This window comes from Pseudophryne corroboree, chromosome 2, assembly GCF_028390025.1.
Source record: "Pseudophryne corroboree isolate aPseCor3 chromosome 2, aPseCor3.hap2, whole genome shotgun sequence".
Lineage (NCBI taxonomy): Eukaryota > Metazoa > Chordata > Amphibia > Anura > Myobatrachidae > Pseudophryne > Pseudophryne corroboree.
This window is the reverse complement of record NC_086445.1, coordinates 1,042,585,024-1,042,607,112: the sequence shown is the minus strand read 5'-3', so window position 1 is coordinate 1,042,607,112 and position 22,089 is coordinate 1,042,585,024. Positions and strand designations below refer to the sequence as shown.

Genomic DNA, 22,089 nt, shown 5'->3' with positions numbered 1-22,089 from the left:
CCTGAGTGTGTATATACAGACTTCAGGATTTCCTCCTGCTTTCTATCAGCAGGCTCCTTCAAGGTGGCCGTATCCTGAGACGGCAGTGCCACCTTTTTTGACAAACGTGTGAGCGCCTTATCCACCCTAGGGGATATCTCCCAACATGACCTATCCTCTGGCGGGAAAGGGTACGCCATCAGTAACTTTTTAGAATTACCAGTTTCTTATCGGGGGAAACCCACGCTTCTTCACACACTTCATTCAATTCATCTGATGGGGAACAAAACACTGGCTGCTTTTTCTCCCCAAACATAAAACCCCTTTTTAGTGGTACTTGGGTTAATGTCAGAAATGTGTAACACATTTTTCATTGCCGAAATCATGCAACGGATGCCCCTAGTGGATTGTGTATATGTCTCAACCTCGTCGACACTGGAGTCAGACTCCGTGTCGACATCTGTGTCTGCCATCTGAGGTAGCGGGCGTTTTTGAGCCCCTGATGGCCTTTGAGACACCTGGGCAGGCGCGGGCTGAGAAGCCGGCTGTCCCATGGCTGTTACGTCATCCAGCCTTTTATGTAAGGAGTTGACACTGTCGGTTAATACCTTCCACATATCCATCCACTCTGGTGTCGGCCCCGCAAAGGGTGACATCACATTTATCGGCACCTGCTCCGCCTCCACATAAGCCTCCTCATCAAACAAGTCGACACAGCCGTACCGACACACCGCACACACACAGGGAATGCTCTGACTGAGGACAGGACCCCACAAAGTCCTTTGGGAAGACAGAGAGAGAGTATGCCAGCACACACCACAGCGCTATTTAATCAGGGATTTACACTAATAGAAAGTGATTTATCCCTATAGCTGCTTTTTATATACAGTTTGCGCCTAAATTTAGTACCCCCCCTCTCTTTTTAACCCTTTGAGCCTGGAAACTGCAGGGGAGAGCCTGGGGAGCTGTCTTCCAGCTGCACTGTGAAGAGAAAATGGCGCCAGTGTGCTGAGGGAGATAGCCCCGCCCCTTTTTCGGCGGACTTCTCCCGCTCTTATAATTGTATTATGGCAGGGGATTTTTACACATATATAGCTTATTTGGCTATATTATGTGTTGTTTGCCAAAGTTAAGGTACTCTAATTGCAGCCCAGGGCGCCCCCCCCCCCCAGCGCCCTGCACCCATCAGTGACCGGAGTATGTGGTGTGCATAGGGAGCAATGGCGCACAGCTGCAGTGCTGTGCTCTACCTTAATGAAGACCGAAGTCTTCAGCCGACGATTTCCAGGACGTTCTTCTTGCTTCTGGCTCTGTAAGGGGGACGGTGGCGCGGCTCCGGGACCAGATGACTGAGGCTGGGCCTGTGTTCGATCCCTCTGGAGCTAATGGTGTCCAGTAGCCTAAGAAGCCCAAGCTAGCTGCAAGCAGGTAGGTTCGCTTCTCTCCCCTTAGTCCCACGTAGCAGTGAGTCTGTTGCCAGCAGGTCTCACTGAAAATAAAAAACCTAACAAATACTTTCTTTTCTAGGAGCTCAGGAGAGCCCCTAGTGTGCAACCAGCTCTGGCCGGGAACAGATTCTAACTGGGGTCTGGAGGAGAGGCATAGAGGGAGGAGCCAGTGCACACCAGATAGTACCTAATCTTTCTTTTAGAGTGCCCAGTCTCCTGCGGAGCCCGCTATTCCCCATGGTCCTTACGGAGTTCCCAGCATCCACTAGGACGTCAGAGAAAATATGTTCATCCTCAATTCCTTGCAATGGTTTAACAATTAAAATACTTACTTGGCCGCTCTTTTCTGAGTGACGTATCGGATCTTGGCGAGGAGAAGTTCCAGCAAATAACCTCGATGTGAATCTCCCAACATGTGCAGTTCATCCACCACCATCATCCCTGTGTAGGAGATAACACATTGTAACTATAACACGTGCAGGAGACAGATCACAGTAATATCCGTCACCCCTATACTGCAGGTACCAGACCACAACCACCATCATCCCTGTGTAGGAGATAACACATCGTAACCATAACACGTGCCGGAGACGGCACCACCCTCTGCGCAGGAGACAGATCACAGTAATATCCGTCACCCCTATACTGCAGGTACCAGACCACAACCACCATCATCCCTGTGTAGGAGATAACACACACTGTAACTATAACACGTGCCGGAGACAGCACCACCCTCTGCGCAGGAGACAGATCACAGTAACACCCGTCACCCCTATACTGCAGGTACCAGACCACAACCACCATCATCCCTGTGTAGGAGATAACACATCATAACTATAACACGTGCCGGAGACAGCGCCCACCCTCTGAGCAGGAGACAGATCCCAGTAACACCCGTCACCCCTATACTGCAGGTACCACACCACAACCACCATCATCCCTGTGTAGGAGATAACACACACTGTAACTATAACACGTGCCGGAGACAGCCCCCACCCTCTGTACAGGAGACAGATCCCAGTAACACCCGTCACCCCTATACTGCAGGTACCAGACCACAGCCACCATCATCCCTGTGTAGGAGATAACACACACTGTAACTATAACACGTGCCGGAGACAGCACCACCCTCTGTGCAGGAGACAGATCACAGTAACACCTGTCACCCCTATACTGCAGGTACCAGACCACAGCCACCATCATCCCTGTGTAGGAGATAACACACACTGTAACTATAACACGTGCCGGAGACAGCACCACCATCTGTGCAGGAGACAGATCCCAGTAACACTCGTCACCCCTATACTGCAGGTACCAAACCACAGCCACCATCATCCCTGTGTAGGAGATAACACACACTGTAACTATAACACGTGCCGGAGACAGCCCTCACCCTCTGCGCAGGAGACAGATCACAGTAACACCCGTCACCCCAATACTGCAGGTACCAGACCACAACCACATTCATCCCTGTGTAGGAGATATCACATCATAACTATAACACGTGCCGGAGACAACCCCCACCCTCTGTGCAGGAGACAGATCCCAGTACCACCCGTCACCCCTATACTGCAGGTACCAGATCACAGCCACCATCATCCCTGTGTAGGAGATAACACACACTGTAACTATAACACGTGCCGGAGACAGCACCACCCTCTGTGCAGGAGACAGATCCCAGTAACACCCGTCACCCCTATACTGCAGGTACCAGACCACAACCACCATCATCCCTGTGTAGGAGATAACACACACTGTAACTATAACACGTGCCGGAGACAGCACCACCCTCTGTGCAGGAGAGAGATCCCAGTAACACCCGTCACCCCTATACTGCAGGTACCAGACCACAACCACCATCATCCCTGTGTAGGAGATAACACATCGTAACTATAACACGTGCCGGAGACAGCCCTCACCCTCTGCGCAGGAGACAGATCCCAGTAACACCCGTCCCCCCTATACTGCAGGTACCAGACCACAACCACCATCATCCCTGTGTAGGAGATAACACACACTGTAACTATAACACGTGCCGGAGACAGCCCCCACCCTCTGTGCAGGAGACAGATCCCAGTACCACCCGTCACCCCTATACTGCAGGTACCAGATCACAGCCACCATCATCCCTGTGTAGGAGATAACACATCGTAACTATAACACGTGCCGGAGACAGCCCTCACCCTCTGCGCAGGAGACAGATCACAGTAACACCCGTCACCCCTATACTGCAGGTACCAGACCACAACCACCATCATCCCTGTGTAGGAGATAACACATCGTAACTATAACACGTGCCGGAGACAGCCCTCACCCTCTGCGCAGGAGACAGATCCCAGTAACACCCGTCCCCCCTATACTGCAGGTACCAGACCACAACCACCATCATCCCTGTGTAGGAGATATCACACACTGTAACTATAACACGTGCCGGAGACAGCACCACCCTCTGTGCAGGAGACAGATCCCAGTAACACCCGTCACCCCTATACTGCAGGTACCAGACCACAACCACCATCATCCCTGTGTAGGAGATAACACACACTGTAACTATAACACGTGCCGGAGACAGCACCACCCTCTGCGCAGGAGACAGATCACAGTAATATCCGTCAACCCTATACTGCAGGTACCAGACCACAGCCACCATCATTCCTGTGTAGGAGATAACACACACTGTAACTATAACACGTGCCGGAGACAGCACCACCCTCTGCGCAGGAGACAGATCACAGTAATATCCGTCACCCCTATACTGCAGGTACCAGACCACAGCCACCATCATTCCTGTGTAGGAGATAACACATCGTAACTATAACACGTGCCGGAGACAGCGCCCACCCTCTGAGCAGGAGACAGATCCCAGTAACACCCGTCACCCCTATACTGCAGGTACCACACCACAACCACCATCATCCCTGTGTAGGAGATAACACACACTGTAACTATAACACGTGCCGGAGACAGCCCCCACCCTCTGTGCAGGAGACAGATCCCAGTAACACCCGTCACCCCTATACTGCAGGTACCAGATCACAGCCACTATCATCCCTGTGTAGGAGATAACACACACTGTAACTATAACACGTGCCGGAGACAGCACCACCCTCTGTGCAGGAGACAGATCCCAGTAACACCCGTCACCCCTATACTGCAGGTACCAGACCACAACCACCATCATCCCTGTGTAGGAGATAACACACACTGTAACTATAACACGTGCCGGAGACAGCACCACCCTCTGTGCAGGAGACAGATCCCAGTAACACCCTCACCCCTATACTGCAGGTACCAGACCACAACCACCATCATCCCTGTGTAGGAGATAACACACACTGTAACTATAACACGTGCCGGAGACAGCCCCCACCCTCTGTGCAGGAGACAGATCCCAGTACCACCCGTCACCCCTATACTTCAGGTACCAGATCACAGCCACCATCATCCCTGTGTAGGAGATAACACATCGTAACTATAACACGTGCCGGAGACAGCCCTCACCCTCTGCGCAGGAGACAGATCACAGTAACACCCGTCACCCCTATACTGCAGGTACCAGACCACAACCACCATCATCCCTGTGTAGGAGATAACACATCGTAACTATAACACGTGCCGGAGACAGCCCTCACCCTCTGCGCAGGAGACAGATCCCAGTAACACCCGTCCCCCCTATACTGCAGGTACCAGACCACAACCACCATCATCCCTGTGTAGGAGATATCACACACTGTAACTATAACACGTGCCGGAGACAGCACCACCCTCTGTGCAGGAGACAGATCCCAGTAACACCCGTCACCCCTATACTGCAGGTACCAGACCACAGCCACCATCATCCCTGTGTAGGAGATAACACACACTGTAACTATAACACGTGCCGGAGACAGCACCACCCTCTGCGCAGGAGACAGATCACAGTAACACCCGTCACCCCTATACTGCAGGTACCAGACCACAGCCACCATCATCCCTGTGTAGGAGATAACACATCGTAACTATAACACGTGCCGGAGACAGCCCTCACCCTCTGTGCAGGAGACAGATCACAGTAACACCCGTCACCCCTATACTGCAGGTACCAGACCACAGCCACCATCATCCCTGTGTAGGAGATAACACATCGTAACTATAACACGTGCCGGAGACAGCACCACCCTCTGTGCAGGAGACAGATCACAGTAACACCCATCACCCCTATACTGCAGGTACCAGACCACAGCCACCATCATCCCTGTGTAGGATATAACACACTGTAACTATAACACGTGCCGGAGACAGCCCTCACCCTCTGTGCAGGAGACAGATTCCAGTAACACCCGTCACCCCTATACTGCAGGTACCAGACCACAACCACCATCATCCCTGTGTAGGAGATAACACACACTGTAACTATAACACGTGCCGGAGACAGCCCCCACCCTCTGTGCAGGAGACAGATCCCAGTACCACCCGTCACCCCTATACTGCAGGTACCAGATCACAGCCACCATCATCCCTGTGTAGGAGATAACACATCGTAACTATAACACGTGCCGGAGACAGCCCTCACCCTCTGCGCAGGAGACAGATCACAGTAACACCCGTCACCCCTATACTGCAGGTACCAGACCACAACCACCATCATCCCTGTGTAGGAGATAACACACTGTAACTATAACACGTGCCGGAGACAGCACCACCCTCTGCGCAGGAGACAGATCACAGTAACACCCGTCACCCCTATACTGCAGGTACCAGACCACAGCCACCATCATCCCTGTGTAGGAGATAACACATCGTAACTATAACACGTGCCGGAGACAGCTCCACCCTCTGCGCAGGAGACAGATCACAGTAACACCCGTCACCCCTATACTGCAGGTACCAGACCACAGCCATCATCATCCCGGTGTGGGAGATAACACACACTGTAACTATAACACGTGCCGGAGACAGCCCCCACCCTCTGTACAGGAGACAGATCCCAGTAACACCCGTCACCCCTATACTGCAGGTACCAGACCACAGCCATCATCATCCCGGTGTGGGAGAGAACACACACTGTAACTATAACACGTGCCGGAGACAGCACCACCCTCTGTGCAGGAGACAGATCACGGTAAGACCCGTCACCCCTATACATCAGGTACCAGACCACAGCCACCATCATCCCGGTGTGGGAGAGAACACATCGTAACTATAACACGTGCCGGAGACAGCACCACCCTCTGCGCAGGAGACAGATCACAGTAACACCCACCACCCCTGCGCCCTGCTGTGCGGGAACACTATTATGATAATTTCTGTGCCATGAAAGCACACACTATAACGATACATCCTCTCAATTCAACACAGAGAAAAAAAGAAAAAGAGAGAAGAAAAAAAAAAAGTAAAATTGAAGTTCTTAGCATGATTTTGGCCAAAAAATATGGGCTCACCTACCACGGCCAGGTGACCTCATCAGGTGGGTTCCTACCAGGGGCGGATTGGGAACAAAAAGCGGCCCTGGAAAAATTTGTACTAGTGGCCCCACATGGGCAGCACCAGAGGTGTAAGGTCTAGCCATGGGCCATAGCAGCAGCACCCTCCCCCCAAGACTTTCCAGATAGTGGGCATGTCCAACATCAAGGGGGAAGTTAAAAGGAAATAAAATTAAATATTATGAACACATTATATGATACACCTTTAGAATTTAGGACACAATATAATTCTTTAGAAAGATATATTTTCTTGCTTATTACACCAACCGTATCCCAATCAAGACAGAGCATACACTAGATCATCTGCAATCACAAGTGGCAAAGTAATTTTCATATATGCAAATTATTTTGCAGCTTATTCATTATGTCTACAAATAGAACCACATGTCCTCAAATAAAACAGGCCCCACGGGTGCGTCGGCCCACCGGGAATCTTCCCTGTAAACCCTATGGCCAATCCGCCTCTGGTTCCTACCATTCTTAAGGTTCAAGTCCAGAGCACGGGAGCCCTGGGCCAGCAAAACCCAACCGCCCCAAGGTATCACACTAGTGAGAAGTAGCAGTTTCAGTTGTAAAATGTGCTACATTAACAACTCAGTGTTAGTAGTGTTACATAGGGGAGAAGTAGTAATTGGAGTGATAAAAAGTGTTACATTAGTGAATAGTAGTAGATTAAGTGTTACAATTGTGATGCCTCGAAGCAGCCCGGCCACACCAACCCAGGGGACCCCGTACCCAGTACTAATACTGACATATTATATACCTTTATCCCGGACTTACCAGTCATAGTGCCTACTCCAATATGTAATACTGACATATTATATACCTTTATCCAGTACTTACCAGTCATAGTGCCTACTCCAATATGTAATACTGACATATTATATACCTTTATCCAGGACTTACCAGTCATAGTGCCTACTCCAATATGTAGTACGCAAATGCAATAACGAGTTTTATGATAAGAACTTACCTTTGTTAAAACTCTTTCTGCGAGGTACACTGGGCTCCACATGGATTGGACAATGGGGGTGTAGAGTAGGATCTTGATCCGAGGCACCAACAGGCTCAAAGCTTTGACTGTTCCCAGAATGCACAGCGCCGCCTCCTATATCACCCCGCCTCCCAGCACAGGAGCTCAGTTTTTAGTTAACCAGCCCAATGCAGTAGCAGGAAAAGAGACGACAACAGTTAGTAGCCACATACACCACACTCTCACGACAGGAGAAGTGTCAGCGGCTAATGCCATACCAACCCAAAGAAGCTAAGTGCGTCAGGGTGGGCGCCTTGTGGAGCTCAGTGTACCTCGCAGAAAGAGTTTTAACAAAGGTAAGTTCTTACCATAAAACTCGTTTTCTGCTGCGGGGTACACTGGGCTCCACAAGGATTGGACAATGGGGATGTCCTAAAGCAGTTCCTAATGGGAGGGGACGCACTGTAGCGGGCACAAGAACCCGGCGTCCAAAGGAAACATCCTGGGAAGCGGCAGTATCGAAGGCATAGAACCTTATGAACGTGTTCCCAGAAGACCACGTAGCCGTCTTGCACAATTGTTCAAGGGTCGCACCACGTTGGGCCGCCCAAGAAGGTCCAACAGACCGAGTAGAATGGGCCTTAATGTGAACAGGAGCAGAGAGAACAGCCTTCACATAAGCATGTGCAATCACCATTCTAATCCACCTGGCCAGGGTCTGCTTGTGAGCAGGCCAGCCCCGTTTGTGAAATCCAAACAAAACAAAGAGAATCAGATTTTCAGATAGAAGCAGTTCTCTTCACATAGATACGGAGAGCCCGTACCACATCCAAAGACCACTCTTTGGGAGACAAATCAGGAGAGACAAAGGCCGGAACCACAATCTCCTGATTAAGGTGGAACGAAGAAACCACCTTAGGTAAATATCCGGGACGAGTCCCAAGAACCGCCCGATCACGGTGAAAGATCAGATATGGGGAACTACAAGACAATGCACCCAGATCCGACACTCTTCTAGCAGAGGCAATAGCCAGCAAGAACACCACCTTAAGGGAAAGCCACTTAAGGTCAGCTGAACCAAGGGGTTCAAACGGAGGCTCCTGCAACGCCTCCAAAACCACCGACAAGTCCCAAGGAGCCACAGGCGGGGCATAGGGAGGTTGGATACGCAACACACCCTGAGTGAAAGTATGAACATCAGGCAAAGTCGCAATTTTTCTCTGAAACCACACTGACAAGGCAGAGATATGAACCTTTAGGGAGGCCAGACGCAGGCCCAACTCTAGGCCTTGCTGCAGAAAAGCCAAAAGCTTGGCTGTACTAAACTTGGAAGCATCATAATTGTTAGATGCGCACCAAACAAAGTAGGAATGCCAGACCCTATGGTAAATCCGAGCAGAAGCCGGTTTCCGGGCCCGCAACATAGTTTTAATGACCTCTTCAGAAAAACCCTTAGCCCTCAAGACGGAAGCTTCAAGAGCCACGCCGTCAAAAGACAGCCGGGCTAGGTCCTGGTAGACACAAGGGCCCTGAACGAGGAGTTCTGGGCGTTGTGGAAGTAGAATTGGACGCTCTGACGATAGGCCCTGCAGGTCTGAGAACCAGTGCCGTCTGGGCCACGCTGGAGCTATGAGAAGCAGAATTCCTTTTTCTTGCTTGAACTTCCGAATTACCCTGGGCAGGAGTGACACCAGAGGGAACACATATACGGCAGCCGAAACCTCCACGGCACCGCCAGCGCATCCACGAATGCTGCTTGAGGATCCCTTGTCATTGCTCCGAAGACCGGAACCTTGTGATTGTGTCGAGACGCCATCAGATCCACGTCTGGAAGACCCCACTTTTCCACGAGGAGTTGAAACACTTCTGGAAGAAGGCCCCACTCGCCGGCATGCACGTCCTGACGACTGAGAAAGTCCGCTTCCCAATTCAAGACTCCCGGAATGAATATTGCCGATATGGCCGGTAGATGGCGTTCCGCCCAACGTAGAATCCGTGAGACTTCCTTCATTGCCAAACGGCTTCGAGTGCCGCCTTGATGATTTATGTAAGCCACTGTGGTGGCGTTATCCGACTGTACTTGAACAGGATGGTTCTGAATCAAATGCTGGGCTAGGTTCAACGCATTGAAGACCGCCCGCAATTCCAGAATGTTGATCGAGAGGAGAGATTCCTCCTTGGTCCACCGACCCTGAAGGAAGTGTTGCTCCAGCACCGCGCCCCAACCTCTTAGACTGGCATCTATCGTCAACAGGACCCAGTTGGATATCCAGAAGGGATGACCCCTGCACAATTGTTGGACCCGGAGCCACCAGTGTAGCGACAGACGGACCTCCGGAGTCAAGAAGATCATTTGAGATCTGATCCGGTGAGGCAGGCCGTCCCACTTGGCTAGCATCAGCCTCTGGAGGGGGCGAGAATGGAACTGAGCATACTCCACCATGTCGAATGCTGATACCATTAGGCCCAGCACCTGTATTGCCGAATGTATCGACACTTGCGGACGAGAAATGAAGCACGAATCCTGTACTGAATCTTCAGGACTTTCTCCTGAGACAAGGACAACCTCTGGTTGTGAGTGTCCAACAACGCTCCCAGGTGCACCATGCTCTGAGCAGGGACCAGGGAGGATTTCTTCCAGTTGATGAGTCACCCATGGGCTTGTAGAAACCGGACCGTCATATCCAGATGACGCAGGAGAAGATCTGGGGAATTTGCCAGGATTAACAAGTCGTACAGATACAGCAGTATCCTGACCCCTTGACGGCGGAGTACCACCGTCATCACCGCCATAACTTTGGTGAAGACTCGCGGAGCCGTTGTTAAACCAAAAGGTAACGCCCGAAACTGGTAATGTAGGTTGCCAATAGCGAACCTCAGGTATTGTTGATGTGACACTGCTATAGGAATATGCAGGTAAGCATCCTGTATGTCCAGGGAGACCATGTAGTCCCCAGGTTCCAAGACCAGAACTATAGAGCGAAGGGTTTGCATACGGAACTTGGAAACCTTCACAAACCTGTTCAATGCCTTTAGGTTGAGAATGGGCCAGGAGGACCCATTCGGTTTTGGGACTAGAAACAGCGGAGAATAGTACCCCCGGCCCCTATGAACAAGAGGCACCTGTACTACGACTCCTGTATCCAGGAGGGTCTGTACCACAGAGTGTAGAGTTTTTGCCTTTGTCTGGTCCAAAGGGACGTCTGTCCGGCAAAATCGATGAGGGGGTCGGTATTTGAAGGCTATGGCATAACCTCGAGTGACGACTTCCCGTACCCAGGCATCTGAAGTGGTCTTCAACCATTCCTGGGTATACCCTAGAAGCCGGCCCCCCACCCTGGGATCCCCCAGGGGGAGGCCCGCCCCGTCATGCGGCAGGCTTATCGGTCTTGGCAGCTGGCTGACGGGCAGCCCAGGCTCTTTTGGGCTTCGGCTTATCAGGTTTGGAAGTGCTGGCCTGCTTATGATACGCCTGACCTTTTGCTTTACCTGAAGGACGAAAGGGGCGAAAGGACGTACCTTTAGCCTTCGACACAGAAGGAGCGGTATTAGGCAGACAGGCAGTTTTGGCAGTAGCCAAGTCAGCCACAATCTTATTTAAGTCCTCCCCAAACAGAATATCTCCCTTGAAAGGGAGTACCTCCAGGGTTTTTCTAGAGTCCAGATCCACGGACCAGGATCTCAGCCACAATATCCGGCGAGCCAGGACTGACGTAGTAGAGGCCTTGGCTGCTAGGATACCGGCATCAGAAGCCGCCTCTTTAATATATCGAGAAGCTGTGACAATATATGACAAGCATTGTCTAGCATGGTCAGAGGAGATTTCAGCTTCTAACTCCAAGGCCCATGCTTCAATAGCCTCGGCAGCCCATGTAGCTGCAATAGTGGGCCTTTGTGCAGCACCCGTGAGGCACAAACTTCGTACCCGGGTTTTCCCAGGGTTCCTGACTGTCGAAGTCAGAAAAATGTCTTAATGCACACTGCCATATTTGCACCGCACACTGGTCCGTGCTGCGCATGCGTACGCTCTCCCGTGGAAGCGCATACCCGCAATAGCGTGCACTCGCACGCGCAGTATGCGCATTTACGGTAGAGTTTATGTGATCGTAGCGTGCGACTCATTCGTTACAAATATTCACAATTAATGTATTTCATAGATCATGTTCCCCTCAATAGTTTCTGTAAGTTTGGTTTAGATAGAATGTCCCTGAGCGGAGGAATCCCTCTTTGTATTGCACGAAGGGTCTAACAGGAGTCATACAGCAGTGTTTGATACCCATCGGAAGAGTATTTAATTAGCAATATTCCGGTGTTGGTTTGGAGCGTATTAATCGCTCGTGCGAATAGTTATGGACATAAGAAGTTTATGTCCATTTCTATGATTTGCACATACTCAGGTATGCGGCGGGAAACCCAGTTCCCCACCCACCTGAGCTGTTGGAAATCAGCACAGCCCACCTGTATGAATCAACCTATGACCTTTGGTTACAGTACAGGGCCGAATTCCTGTGTCCAATAAACTGTAGGATTGTAGGGACTAGGAGATTGCATTGTGTGTGGGGCATAAATAGGCAGACCAACCACATCCAGCTCTCACTCTCTCATCAACGGTTATCTGCTGATAATCGGGAGCTGGATATCGAGGCGCTGGCGATCATACCCTTTGTGCGTAAGTTCTCTCCGTAATCATTGTCTTTCTGTGAGCCAATATCTCTCTCTCTCTCTGTGTCTATCTCTCTCTCTCTCTATTTTCTCTTTTCTCTCATATCTCCCCTAGACTAAACTTTATAGTATTGTATTGTATTGTGTTAGACCAGGATAGTATTGTAGTTTATCCCTTAGTTAGGTGTTTGGTTAGGAAGTCTTTGTTATATTGTAGTGTATCATTTGTACTGTGTTACTCTTTTACAAGTATACTAGATATAATACAGATTATAGGCTTTGGAACCCTAAACCAGTATCAGTGTATTTACTATAGTGTTAAGTGTTCACTTGAGCGTCGGTGACGCTCAAACAGCTTTGTAGATAGTCAGGTTACACAAGGTTGCATTTACACCCTGTACTCACATTAAGGTATTCTGTGTGTTTCATCGGTATAAGGTTTAACATAAAGGTATAGTGTTGTGAGCGTCTGCATCGCTGGTGACCTCCTCGTGGTCTCTAGCGTACGCTACGTTACAGCGAATCTTTCCCCTAGACATAACCAATAACGTGTCCTGTGATCACTGGGCCGTGAGCGAACGTGACGCTTGAGCGTCTCGCCTACGGCTGAGCGATCGTCACGCAAATAGCGTATCATTACGGTATTTCTTAAATAAACAGCGTACAGTGTTCTTAGCTTCATAAGGGTTGTTTACACGACAAGGAATTTAGCATTGTCAATTGCGGGCTCGCCCGGTCCTTTTCACATCTGCACTAGGTAGATCAGCAGACTTTATCCCCCAGCAAAAGGGTGGGAGGTTGTCTCGCAGTTGCTGACGGGATAAGCGTCTGCTTCGCTTAGGTAAAGAGTGCTGAAGGAACCCGGTAACCGGAAGTAAGAACAAAACGCTTGTGTCTTTTTAAAACTGTTTTATTTCTCTTCTGTCTTGCGTATACACGCACGCATATATATCTGCATTTCTGTTTCATTTTTCGTATATCACTATTCCTGTTTGCCAAATTTTTATAGTTGATAGAAAGGGCTAAAAGGAGATTTGCTGTTATTTAATAGTAGAGGTGATAGTTAAAGTATAGAAGAACACACGGGTTGTCTAGAAAACAAGGCAGTCAGTGTGGATTGCAGTAGATGATCAGGGATCATCTACATTGATAAAATATATATTGTGTTACGGTGGATCCTTTGCATTGCGTACACGTGTCGCTAACAAAGACTAGCGTACGCAATCCAAAAGGCAGACGCACGCAGCGTACATTACGCAACGTAGCGTCTGGTTACGCCCACGTAGCTCAAGTTGTGATAAAGTTGGATTTTAGCGCAAAGCGATAATTAACGCACAGCGATAAATAACGCGAAGCGGTAAATAACGCAAATCTATTTTTGGAAAATCTGAAATTTAGTTTAACAGATCCTGCTCCTAATTGGTAACACACTTGGCCTGAAGACAATTTCTGCGCAGAAATAGATATAGAAACAAAAGTGTACATGTGTTGAGTGAGTGTGTTTTGTATACAAAAGTTTATACAATTTTAAAGGTGGAACCAAAAGGAAAGTCGGGTACTCGTTAAGGAACATACGTGTAAGTGACATATACGGTGGCCAGGGAGGCATCTCTGGTTAAATAATATTTGAGCATTAGAGTATAGCGGACCATAAGGTAACAAGACCAGGAGGTCATAAGGAACAAGACCAGGAGGTCGTAAGGTAAAAGGTCCGCTATAAAAGTCCAGTGGCACAACGCCTGGGGTGTTGGTGCAGAACCCATATAGGCCATACAAGCTCTGGTTGAAGGAATCGCAGCCGAAAACATCGATTCCATTGATCTTTCAGTACATGACAAGTAGTGCTCGTATACTGAACGATTGGACCGCACGTTATTGTGTGCAGTAGTTAGTAATCTGACCTCATACCATTAGAGAAAAGTGGTCACAAACGCTACTTGTACATTCTGACGTGATTTGTGTAATTTTTTATTTTTGGAAGGGAAGTTCGCTGGTCACTCAGGAACTATCTAACAACCCCAACTTTACTGGAAAGAGTAAGTGTCCTGCGGGTAACCCTCATATGTTCCAGTAAACTAAAGGTTCACAGGGGCCCTGGGTTGGGTACCACAGCTCTGGTTTACAGTGATTGCGGCACAGGCCAACGTGGGCGAGAAGTAAGTGGGGTACTTGATAAACCACCACCGCCGGCCTGCCCAAGGACATCTTGGTTTGTTTGTAAGGGTTCGCTGAAAACCTTGAGATAAAAGATCCAAGGAGGAATAAGCAACGCCTACAGATTATGGGGGCCATTTGTTCCGGTAGGGGGCGATCAACCCAGGTTCAGGTTGATTCGGAGGACCGACCAGTTGGGTCGGCAAGATACATTATGTGTGAAAAATACGGTAGTCACACAGAAGTTTTTTGTGATGAATGGGAGAGAATGACTGTACAAGACAGGGACAAGTTCCCAAGAATAGGTAGCTTCAGTCCAGAGGTGTTACAAAATTTAAGGAGGAGGATAAGTCTCGTTGAACTAACGAAGAGACAAAATAAACATTATGAATATTTACAGTTATGGCAACAGGAAAGTGAATTACAAAGAGAGTCTATTGACTTTTCTGACTCTTATCTTGAGAGGAGAGACATGGCATCGGGAGAGGAGTTGATTGCGGAGAGAAAAGCACAAGGGTGGAACAATAAAAATGCACTTAGTAACTGTATTAAGAATGAAAGTGTTAAATGTAATAATGTTTATGAAAATGAAAGTGTAAAAATTACAAATGTTAACCTGTGCAAGTCGCACCCCATGTTAAACTTCCCTCAGGATTACCAACAAGAAAGTGAGCCCAGAACGATGTCGGCACCTCTTCCAGAAGCCATCCTACAAGACATCCAGGTGGACACGACCAAATTGGTAAAGGCAATAATCAAACCCCCTAACGGAGGGTCAGGTGAGGTCGTGTCCACAGGTACGTACAATGTTTTATATCACGCACAAACAAATGTACCCCATATTGTAAGACCAAAACAAGGTGATGTAATTGAGTTTAGTCCTGTCAGGGTGATCACAGTCCCCAATGGGAAGACTGATGATCAGGGAACCATTCCCGTCAAGGACAGTGCAATGCGCTGTCTCTTGTCCCGGACCGAATTGAGATCAATTGTGTCTGAATTTCCTGATCCTAGGAAAAATCTAGCCAAATGTCAAAGGTTTATAAAAGAACTAGGAAACGCCACAGAACCCACCAACAAAGAGTGGCGGACAGTGCTGAGGGCATGTTTGCCCTCCAGGGTTGACCCTGAAAAGTTCATTGCTGATTGTAAATTAAACACAGAGGTACCTAGTACGGAGGAACACAATCAGGAATGTATTAGGCAGATTAACCGACAGTTAGGAATATATTTCCCAGCTGCTGTCAAGTGGAATGAAATTTTCTCCATAAGACAAAACGAAAGGGAAAATGTTTCTAATTATTTCAATCGAGCACTGCAAATAATGGCTGGAAACACTGGGATCACGGACATCAAGACAAATGCACAACATAGAAGAATAGCGGTTAAGGTATTAATGAATGGTTTAAAAGATGAATTAAAAACAAGGGTACAGACCACCAACCCAAACTGGAGAGATATCTCGGTGACTGCACTAAGAGAGGCCGTCATCAATCAGGATCAGAATATCACCAGATACAGAGGGTCACAAAGAGATAAGTTAATGGCAGCAAAAATACAGGCCCAAACCACAAGACCACCCCAACAAAAGCCCCACACCCCTGCGAGAAATCCAGATATGGTAGTCTGTTACCATTGTCATAGAAAGGGACACATTGCAAGAGATTGTAGATCACGAGAAAGACAACACCATAATCATAAAAACCAAGGAACCAGGGAAGCACAGGGGAAACGATTGATGATGATGAGCATCCGAGCGTTTGAGGAGGCATCAAATCAGCCAAGACCCCATTTCACTGACACTTGGAGGAAGCCCAGGATTTGTTATCATTGTAGAAGAGAAGGGCATTATGCCAGTAACTGTAATAACCCACATAAAGTTAGACCCCCTAGACATGAAAATGAGCATGAATATGACACACCAAATTATAATCAAGAATCACATAGGCAGGAAAGGTGATTGTTAGGAATGGAGGCAAGCCTGAGGTAACGGTTAATGAAGTGGGAGGTCATTCCCTGAAGACACAGGAATGACCGGGTGAAAAGTTGTAAATGTATTTGTGAAAAATGTTTTTCCCTTTTCTCACTCTCTATCCCCATCTCTGATGATTATTGGTAAGAATTCAAACATTGCATATTCGCCTGGTCCTTGCAGAAGTCTACCAAACCCCAGCATGACCTATCCGCCACTATGTATTCTGGCCAGATACAGACAGTGGAATAATGCAAGTGCTGGTGGGGAGGGACTGCTCAAGGAAACCATTAGACACGTAGATACGACAGCCTAATAAGTCTGACAATGTTTTTCTAATGCTAACAATGTTTTCTTAATGTTGACAATGTTTAAAAATGTTTTGTTTCTCTTTTCTCATTGATGGTTATTGTCGAGTTATGTAATGTATATATGCACATGAATTGTTCTCTATCTCTTTTGTTTTTTTATTTTCTCTCTCTTCTCACTCATGTTTCCATGGTTTAAAGATGGTATGTCACCCCTCAGTTGGACCAATGGTAATGCCAGATTTTTTTTTCTCCTTACAGAAAGATCGCCGGTTAGGAAGGAATATTGCATCACCAGAATGATCGTTTTTGAAGACTGAGAGACAACACCTTTGAGAGGACAGCAGAACAAGAAGAACAACAAGACGAGAGAACTTATTATCGTAACGAGTTCTCTCCCCCTCAAACTGATTTTCTTATACCCCATTTACAAATTTCTTCTTTTCTCCTCCTGTAAGATGGACTTGCCCCAAGAGACTGTGATATGGATTTTTCCCGTTAACCATGATGTTGACCAGAGCAGTCTGTTTCGGTGAGAGTACCAGTGAGGTCGAGAAAGGATCCAGAAAGGTCCTGATGACTGAGACGGAGGTGTAAATTTCCAATAGCAACCCAATCACCAAGCAAAGGCGAGTACCGGGCACGATCTAACAACCATGTTATCTGTAAACAACTGTGAAGGAATGTTAGTTCAAAAAGAAAGTTGTATCTGTAGGCCCTGTAACAAAGTAATGCCAATCCAGTTTTAATATCCATATGGACCGGCATCCATTGAGTGACTATCACTCCTTAGTGGGTAACGTGTTAAACCAAACAGATTGTTGGGTATGCTCTCAAGTACCTCAGGGTCACAGTAAATCAGGGCTAGTACCATTTCCTTTAACGTTAGGGGAGGTACTTGAGCTAAGTGGTGGGAGACCGGTGGACCGGAGGTTTAACATCTCCAGCCCTCCTAGTTTGAAGCTCCACCAATACCATGTGGATAGGTCCCTCTTATGTTTTAACATCTCCAATCCTAGAAAACCGGGAAATTGGGAAGTGTCATGGAGCAACCAAACCATGACCTTTTCACACAGAGCAGATAGAATGCCTACAGATACAGAACTCGTACGCCACATAGCCAGTAGAGGAAAATCATTCCGGTATCGATATACCTTAGGAAATAGGATTACTAAAGTTGGAGAGGTATCACCAGGATACTGTGCACATATCGTACAAACTGATACGTGCATTAGACAGATGGAAGAATTAGGGTCAGGAGATTTCACCTGGAAGGTTTGTAACATGGTCATGTCCTTCTCCGTCCCTTATGTTCTCCCCGATGATGCATATTTCATATGCGGGAGAAAGGCGTACAAGTGGCTTGCCCCAAACTCTGAAGGATTGTGTTATATTGGAAAAGTATTGCCTGAAGTGATGACTGTAACACATGACAAAATGAAAGACATACACCGTGGTGCCCAAGCTCCTTATACTCACACTCACTACGAACACCGAGTTAAAAGACACCTGTCAGAAAGGTTAGAGCATCCGGCCTCTGATCTTATCCATGAATCCACCGGGATTCAGGTTCTGGTAGCGTTAGATTTCACTCGTACCGCTCGAGGAGTGATGAATTATAGATACATTTCCGCACTCGCCAATTTGTTAGATAATATCACTGAAATGTATGATGACACGTTTAGATACACTGGAAGAGAACTTCAAGCTTACAAAACAGAACTAGTTCAGCATAGGATGGTTCTTAATTATCTTACAGCAGTAACAGGCGGATATTGTGTTACATTGGCAACACAGTACGGCATAAAGTGTTGCACGTATATCACCAATAGCACCGAGGATCCGGTAGAGGTCATAGACCAAAAGATGGACGATATTCTGCAATTAAAGTGGGAATTTCGTCGAAAACACAATCTCACCCTTGCTGCTGTAGGTAATGAGCTGACTAGTTGGGTGTCATGGTTGAACCCGCGAAATTGGTTCTCCGGTTTGGGAGAGTGGGCTCAAGGAGTCATAATGGATGTTGGAAAGTTTCTACTGTGTATCTTGGGTGTCGTTATATCGATTGGATTGATATTTAGATGCGGGCAGGCTTTGACGAAGTGTAAACAAAGTACGAAAGTGATGAGCTTGAGGAGTGAGGAAACTGTAATTAACCTGGATTTGATTTATGACCCAATGCTAGAAACCATGACGTAATGATGTAATGAGTATACGGTCCGTCTTTCACCCATTTCTATGTTTTCCTCCGAGGTACAAAGACCCACGTAGACGAAGGATTTGATGAGCCAAGGGGCCGACAACGGAAAGATGGAAAGAGGAAGAGCAGACGACCTGATATACAAGATTTTAATGGACAATGCCATGGGTACCCCAGTTTCCCTAGGAACTTTAAAACCACGCTAGCCCAACATTTTTTGTAAATCCATGGACGTTGTATGCTTTACTCACGATTTATGAGCAAAAGCACAAAGAAGAAGACTCCAATCAACCGACACCAATCAAGACCTCAATCGACGAACGTACATTAACCTGACATAGAATATCATTGCATTTTTCGTAAGTGTTCTTTATCTTCATCTCTGCAACCCTCAGGCAATAACACACATAGTCGATAGGGAATACAGGCACAGATATCAGCAACCACATACCTCCCCCATTCATGTATCATCAACTAAAATGTGCATCCCCATTTTGTTACAACCACAGCCGAAATGAGCTCGGTAGAGTTTGACAGCCCATCCACAGACCCTTAGTACGGGATAAGAAGGAATTCAAATGTATACTTCGCAATACCTCGAAGCTTGATTTACCACACGTACGGCACGATGATACATGACCCTCCAAACATGGACTCATACACACATGCTTCCACTTTCTCACTAGGTCATACCCTCTTCACACCTACTCCATTCTTCTTCCTTTCCCCACCATGGAAATCAATTAACCCCTGACTTACATTTTTCTCCTTAAATATTTTGTGGCAGTTATTATTGACTGCCAAAGGGTGGACTGTCGAAGTCAGAAAAATGTCTTAATGCACACTGCCATATTTGCACCGCACACTGGTCCGTGCTGCGCATGCGTACGCTCTCCCGTGGAAGCGCATACCCGCAATAGCGTGCACTCGCACGCGCAGTATGCGCATTTACGGTAGAGTTTATGTGATCGTAGCGTGCGACTCATTCGTTACAAATATTCACAATTAATGTATTTCATAGATCATGTTCCCCTCAATAGTTTCTGTAAGTTTGGTTTAGATAGAATGTCCCTGAGCGGAGGAATCCCTCTTTGTATTGCACGAAGGGTCTAACAGGAGTCATACAGCAGTGTTTGATACCCATCGGAAGAGTATTTAATTAGCAATATTCCGGTGTTGGTTTGGAGCGTATTAATCGCTCGTGCGAATAGTTATGGACATAAGAAGTTTATGTCCATTTCTATGATTTGCACATACTCAGGTATGCGGCGGGAAACCCAGTTCCCCACCCACCTGAGCTGTTGGAAATCAGCACAGCCCACCTGTATGAATCAACCTATGACCTTTGGTTACAGTACAGGGCCGAATTCCTGTGTCCAATAAACTGTAGGATTGTAGGGACTAGGAGATTGCATTGTGTGTGGGGCATAAATAGGCAGACCAACCACATCCAGCTCTCACTCTCTCATCAACGGTTATCTGCTGATAATCGGGAGCTGGATATCGAGGCGCTGGCGATCATACCCTTTGTGCGTAAGTTCTCTCCGTAATCATTGTCTTTCTGTGAGCCAATATCTCTCTCTCTCTCTGTGTCTATCTCTCTCTCTCTCTATTTTCTCTTTTCTCTCATATCTCCCCTAGACTAAACTTTATAGTATTGTATTGTGTTAGACCAGGATAGTATTGTAGTTTATCCCTTAGTTAGGTGTTTGGTTAGGAAGTCTTTGTTATATTGTAGTGTATCATTTGTACTGTGTTACTCTTTTACAAGTATACTAGATATAATACAGATTATAGGCTTTGGAACCCTAAACCAGTATCAGTGTATTTACTATAGTGTTAAGTGTTCACTTGAGCGTCGGTGACGCTCAAACAGCTTTGTAGATAGTCAGGTTACACAAGGTTGCATTTACACCCTGTACTCACATTAAGGTATTCTGTGTGTTTCATCGGTATAAGGTTTAACATAAAGGTATAGTGTTGTGAGCGTCTGCATCGCTGGTGACCTCCTCGTGGTCTCTAGCGTACGCTACGTTACAGCGAATCTTTCCCCTAGACATAACCAATAACGTGTCCTGTGATCACTGGGCCGTGAGCGAACGTGACGCTTGAGCGTCTCGCCTACGGCTGAGCGATCGTCACGCAAATAGCGTATCATTACGGTATTTCTTAAATAAACAGCGTACAGTGTTCTTAGCTTCATAAGGGTTGTTTACACGACAAGGAATTTAGCATTGTCATGACGTATATCCACTAGGTGGTGAGAGTGAGGTAAAACTTGCTTAACCACCTTCTGACGCTTGAACCTATCTGGTTTCTTAGGAGGGACGGATGGTTCGGGATCATCCGTAATCTGCAGAATTAACTTAATAGCCTACAAAAGATCAGGAACATCCACATGAGAACTACCCTCCCCATCAGCCGTATCTGAGTCAGAACCTGAGGGGTCAGTATATGTGCTGTCTTCATCAGACGAGGTGTCAGTGACAGCAGTGGATTGTGAGGAGATAAGCGCTCACTTAGAGGACCTCTTGGGAGAGCGTTGATCAGACTTTTTAGTAGTCAAGGACTGGTTCAACTTCTTTAATTGAGCAGATAAATCGTCTGCCCACGGCGGGTTAGCTGCAGGGACCACATACGTATTGTACCGGCATTGGGGGTCCCATAGGGGGTGTTAGTTTATGAACTAGCGTATACAGAAGCGTGGAAAAAGCGGCCCACGGTGGGTCAGTATGTGCCTCCGTTGCCACAGTCCCACTGGGGGGCAAGGAGCCCCCAGAACCAGAGCCCACAGCTGCTATATTCTCCCCATATGTGCCTGTGGCTTTAGCAACACCAGCAGTGTGTTTCGCCCCAGAACCGTTACCCTCAGAAGCAGACATGATATAACTTGCAGTATCAGGTAACACAGTACAATTATTAGCAGCACTA

The 22,089-nt window shown here is 47.6% G+C and overlaps 1 protein-coding gene across 3 annotated transcripts in view; it reads right to left on the bottom strand.

Annotated features, from left to right (window-relative positions):
* POLQ (DNA polymerase theta) overlaps nucleotides 1-22,089 on the bottom strand; it is a 196,432-nt gene that overhangs the window by 154,996 nt on the left and 19,347 nt on the right. For all 3 annotated transcript variants that reach the window (XM_063956839.1, XM_063956841.1, XM_063956840.1), the window contains exon 6: nucleotides 1,760-1,868. In XM_063956839.1, coding sequence (XP_063812909.1) covers nucleotides 1,760-1,868 — 109 coding nt within the window. The remainder of the gene's footprint in view (nucleotides 1-1,759; nucleotides 1,869-22,089) is intronic.